The sequence below is a fragment of the Parasteatoda tepidariorum genome, chromosome 4, assembly GCF_043381705.1.
Source record: "Parasteatoda tepidariorum isolate YZ-2023 chromosome 4, CAS_Ptep_4.0, whole genome shotgun sequence".
NCBI lineage: Eukaryota > Metazoa > Arthropoda > Arachnida > Araneae > Theridiidae > Parasteatoda > Parasteatoda tepidariorum.
In genome coordinates, this window is record NC_092207.1 from 101,973,446 (window position 1) to 101,978,953 (window position 5,508).

A 5,508-nucleotide genomic window follows, 5' to 3' on the forward strand; every position below is an offset into this window, starting at 1 on the left:
TTTGATCTTATCTTTATTAGATTATATGGGAGGATTTGATTACGGTGACATTACTGCGGTTCGTAAAATATGTGTATCGATATATGGCGAAGACGCATTACACATTTTTTAATAAGGAAAATTCCTAGTTTGATGTTATGCATGCAAATGTCAGTAATTTATATATTTTTTGTACTGATATTGAATTTTTCTTTAATAAAAGGAGTTTTCGGATTATCCTTGTTTTTCGATTGTCCGTGCGACCTGTCCCGGTGATTAACTCGGATAATCGGGAGTGCACTGTATATATATATATATTGGCGATCGAAATGGGCTGCTGGTGGCGTAGAGCAGAACTCTCTATCTATGGTAACACTTCGCATGCTTTCCCCATTAGCGTGTGGTGAGTCATTGAGGGAGGAAGTACGTTAGTTTCTCACTTGATATTCATATAGATTAAAATCTTTTAAGTTGGAAAACTATATAGAACCTAAAACTACATTAAACATAGCTCTAAAGAAAAGTATCACGAAAATTTTAAAAAATAATTTCATTAAATAAAGAAAAATATTAAAAAAAAGGAAAAATATCGTAGTACATTCCTATACAACTAAAAGAGGAGGAGAGGGAAGGGCCAAAGGCAGGAAACCGGTCTTTCCCCAGATGGCGTATTTGAATTTTGTGATCACAAATAAAGCATAGATATGGAGAGATTCTAGACTGCATAGAAAAACAAATCAAGAATCCAAAATTAAATCTGGTCAAACGTTTTCAGGAAGAAAGAAAAAATTCTTTTTTAAAAAAGATATAGAAACTGCAGACTTTTCAGAATCATTTTACATTAGGAAATGAAATTTTTCTTAAAAAGTAGTATAAAATTCGGTAAGAAAGTAGCGGACTTTTAAGATTTGTAGCGTTTGAAAAATAATAAGTAGCCCGATTTGATTCTGAATAGTGAGGACTTTTAAAAGTAGCCCAATTCGCTACTTGTAGACCAATCTGGCAACACTGCACCACAGAAGGGCATAATTTGTAACCATCCTGCGTAAACATCTACATGTCCTTCTTTTCTTTTTTTTAACTGGCAAGTTTAAAATACATTTGGCACCATTGGCGGTTACAGTTGGAATAATGTGGAAATAACTCCCCCGTCACACGTACATACAAAATGAATGGCATTATCAGTTATTCAATGAACATTTTAGTCAACTTATGGTGTTATTAATTAATAGTTTAGAATTTTTTTATTTTTTACTTTATTTAAATTACAAAAAGTAATATTTAAGCATTAAGGTTTGTAAAAGCACAATCTAACCAAAAATTTTGCATAAACTTTCTATAAAAGGGTTTTAGAGTATATCATTAAGATTACTGTGTATCTTTATACAGTAATCTCATTTAATATATAAGGTACGCTCTTTCACGTACATTTATGAAACTAAATTAGATATTATATACACTTATTAAGAGCTCAAACTAATTAAGCCATTTATTTGTGTCACATTTAATGCTCTAGATTTAGTCACAATAAATAATTCACAAAATTAAATAAAACATACGATTTGTACAAAACATTTTCAGCATAAGCTAAAATACAGCGAGAGTTTGAGTAGAGGGTAAGTGAACGAGTGATGTAAATCATTTTCAGTTTTTCACTTATATCTAAAAAGTTCTTCAAGAAAAATAAAACGTATCTAAGGAGTTGAATATCTCGATAGTTGAGAAAATAGATATAATGGCCCTGGTTGAGAATTTGAAGATAAATAAACATGCTAAGAAGTTACGGTTATGAGTTTGCTAGTGATAAATTTTAAATTTATTTTTTTCATTTTTTACGCAATAAATACAAATGTGAATAAAGGCAAACTTGAATTAATTTTTAAAGGATGTAAGAAACAATGCTTATTTTTAGAAGTAGAATAATTTTTTATTTATCAATTTTTATGTTATTTTTATAGTCCTTGGGTGGTCTACAGGAAAACCCGAACCAAACCAACAAATCACAAGTGTGGGAGTGGAGAGGGGTTGTTGACGTGAATGGTATATGCATTACAGTTTAGAAAATTGAAAATATAAATAATTAAAATAATGTAAACTATTATGTGTTCATTTATAAGGTTTATATCACGTGATATAATGTAGAGGACACCGGAAGTTGAAAATAAATTGTCTTTTTAAATGTAAAACCATAAGCCTAGATTCTGTGGATGATTTTAGTTTATGGTCTGATACTGAGAATTATGTAAACATTCAGTTTTCATTTATCATCTTGCGTAATGCAATTAATTTGTTGTGTGTTACTCCATGGTATCGACATCATCTATGCGTCTTTGGGAATCTAATGAAATTGTCTAATCGTAGGTATATATTAATATTATTTAGCAGTTTCTGTATGATCCACATATACGCAAATACACTAATATTTTCACCTTTTACACATAGGTCGAATCATATGTCTGTCATGATCTTAACTTTTTAAACTTTTATCTTCTCGTTTTGAGTCACAGTCGTATTTGAGTCTGTTTGTAAGCTTTTAATTTATTGTAATAGTTATTATAATTGTTTATAATTATAATGCTTAAATTTATTTCAAGCGATTACCCAATCTCAGGTGGGGTTCGTATCTCTTTAAACTATGTTACACTTATTGACGTATTGTTTAATTATTATGCTCGTGTATCAGTCATGTGTTGACAAATATTCAATAAGTATGTTATCAATTCTATAAATTTGCCATAGAAATATTCAGATTTATCAAAAATTATTTAATTGGGGAAATTAAATTTTAAATACAATGTTATATGATCATTATTTATTTTTTGTCAAGTATTAGTTGGGATTAAATTGTAATAAAATGTTTTTATTTCTAAAGTGCATTGATAGTCTCTTAATAATCAATCATTGCTCGTAAATATGCTCATTACCATTTAGTAAAGTAATAAAGTCTGTAGCAAGATATATTTGTGTTAATATATTTTTTTCTTTGTAAGATCAATATGAAAGATAGGTTTTTAACAATATTTTCTTCAGCATTAAAATCTAATTTTATTTTTCAAAATTGTCTTACCTGTGAGATTTATGCTATATTTTTACATTATTAGTAATTAAAAAATCGTTTATTCAACAATTTTATTCGAAATGAAGAAGAAATCTTATTGATACACATGAAAATTTAAAGGTATGTTTTTAAAATCATGGTTTTGTTAGTGTAAACAATAAGAAAGCAATGTTAATAGTTTTTTTAAAATTCTTATTAATTAGTGTACAAATAAATATTACAGAATTAAGTACCTATTTTGCTAACGCACTTTTATTAATATACTATACTCACAAAATTGAAAATGTGTGTAAAATAATTTTCAAGTTATGCAATCAGAAATAACCTTTTTCTTTGAAATTCAGAATTATCATTCAAACAACATTTATAGCCATAAAAATGTTAAATTTTTTTAAAAAAGTTTTGTTTAAAAATGCCAATTTTCATCATAACTAAATAGTTAAAACAGCCCCCTAACCTTATATCTAGAATAAAAGTTATTTGGATAATATTTTATAAAATATTTTAATATAATTTTTATGCATATAAATTTTATACTCTATGCATTAAAAGGAAACTTTCATGTAAGATTTTGCACCAAAGCATCCAAAATTTTCAATGTCTAATTTACATCTACTATTATCAACCATTTTCTTCTCTTGTTACTAAAGTAAATATAGTTTCTACTTAAAGTCTTCTGACGAATGAATGTTTAATTATTTCCTTATATGAACTAAAATAGTCCAAACTCAACTTTAAAAGGTTTTGTATATTGCTTGTGTTATATGTGTTTTTTTTTATAGTTACTACCATTTGCACTCTAGATCAAAGAATTTTAGCTATAGAAATGCTTAGTATTCCAATGTTGCTAAGTGAAGCTGGGATAAAATCTTCATAATTGAATGTTTTAATCAAATCTTTTTCAAAATCATACTTAGTTGGTAGTTCCTTAATAATCTTTTTAGATTTTTTTTATGAAAAGACTTTGTATGTGTTTTAATAGAACAGAGTATCGTTTTTTATTTTTAATGTGTAATCGTTATACACATTTACTTTCTTTGGGTGATTTTTAATTTTGTTCAGTAGTAAGTAAGTTAATGTTAAAAATTAAATATTTTTTCGTTGATTTTAACATTTTTAAAAACTTTTCTTGTCTCTTTTAATTAAATACTTAGTATTTTTAATTTTTAGGGGCAATTCTGGATTCCTGAAATGGGGGAAGCTTTACGCCAAAGTAGTTCTTTGTTTGAACTGAATGTAACAAGTGAGTATTTTATCTACTTTAATTAGAGTTGTTGGGGTTGCATCATGAACTATAATTGCGTATATATTTTTTCTAGTTGTGTCTGCCAAGTTGAATTCATCAGGCATTCTCTTTAAACCAAGCCCTTATGTAGAACTAAGTGTTGATGGTGGTGTACCTGTCAAAACAGAGTATAATAAGAACACTTGTAATCCTAAATGGGATGAACAATTTCCTATGTAAATATTTTCATTAGTTTTTCTACTCTTAGCGATTAATAAAATTTTTTGTTACATTTCAATTTTTAACTATTATTAATATTATTTGGAAATTAGTGACTCTTTATTACTATTATTTTCATATTAGTGATTTCTTATTATTAATATTTTTATTTATTGTTTTCAGATTAGTGACTCCTTATTCTAAACTACATTTTCGTGTTCTCAATCATAATTCATTAATGAAAGATGGACTTCTAGGGGAAGGCTCTATTGACCTTTATAAAGTTCTAGTGAAACACGATGGGAAATGTAAGTCATTTTGCTCTCTTCTAATGATTTAATTTAATTTTTTTATAAATTAACTACTTGAAGTAAATATGATTTCATCGTATGTATTATTCTACTATTTGAGTGTGCAAGCTATATAAAATTATTATAGTTTTTTGTTTCAAACTATATAAAAGAGCACTTTTGTCATATAAAATTTTTATTTGAAATAGTAGTGGTTTTGCTCAACTACATGGGCATCACAGGGACCCTAGTTTAGACAGGTACTAATATAAATTACATATTCACAGTACATCTCTAAATTTTCAAATGAGAAAAAAATTCAGAAATGTGCTAGATACTCAGAAAAAGTCTCTGTCTTGTTTTTGGCTTTTAGGAATTTATATTAATGATAGTTCACGAAAATTTTATTTATTTATCTGAAATATTGAAGCAGACTTTTAGACAGGGTTGGGTTTTTGACGTCAAAAAGTGGTTTTTGACATGACAAGGGTATAATACTGGTTTAAACCGTCAAAAACTGAAGTTTGCCAAGAAAATATATAAACTTCAAAACTACCAACAGTTGCCATGCATTATATTGAAATTTAATTATACTATAGGTAATCAGCAGGTTTTAAAATATTTTTTAATTAAAATTAAGGTAAAATAACAGATTTAAAATCTCAGAAATTTATATTCAAATGCATGTGCAGAAAAATTTTGCACAAAAATTGTTTAAATATTTATATTTAAAAAAA

General features: G+C 27.1%; 2 protein-coding genes across 4 annotated transcripts in view; one reads left to right on the forward strand and one right to left on the reverse strand.

Annotated features, from left to right (window-relative positions):
• The window catches only part of LOC107442991 (mitochondrial ribosomal protein L3), a 22,614-nt gene extending 20,855 nt beyond the window's left edge, over window positions 1-1,759 (reverse strand). The window contains exon 1 of one of the 2 annotated variants that reach the window (XM_071180291.1): window positions 1,539-1,759. In XM_071180291.1, coding sequence (XP_071036392.1) covers window positions 1,539-1,750 — 212 coding nt within the window. In that variant the 5' untranslated portion in view covers window positions 1,751-1,759. The remainder of the gene's footprint in view (window positions 1-1,538) is intronic. The other variant, XM_016056713.3, reaches the window with a different exon arrangement.
• Window positions 1,760-1,942: 183 nt separating this feature from the next.
• The window catches only part of LOC107442990 (Suppressor of deltex), a 34,248-nt gene continuing 30,682 nt past the window's right edge, over window positions 1,943-5,508 (forward strand). Inside the window, exons 1-4 of one of the 2 annotated variants that reach the window (XM_016056710.4) lie at window positions 1,943-2,336; window positions 4,208-4,280; window positions 4,357-4,498; window positions 4,665-4,789. In XM_016056710.4, coding sequence (XP_015912196.1) covers window positions 4,229-4,280; window positions 4,357-4,498; window positions 4,665-4,789 — 319 coding nt within the window. In that variant the 5' untranslated portion in view covers window positions 1,943-2,336; window positions 4,208-4,228. Of the gene's footprint in view, window positions 2,341-4,207; window positions 4,281-4,356; window positions 4,499-4,664; window positions 4,790-5,508 lie in introns of both variants that reach the window. The other variant, XM_016056712.4, reaches the window with a different exon arrangement.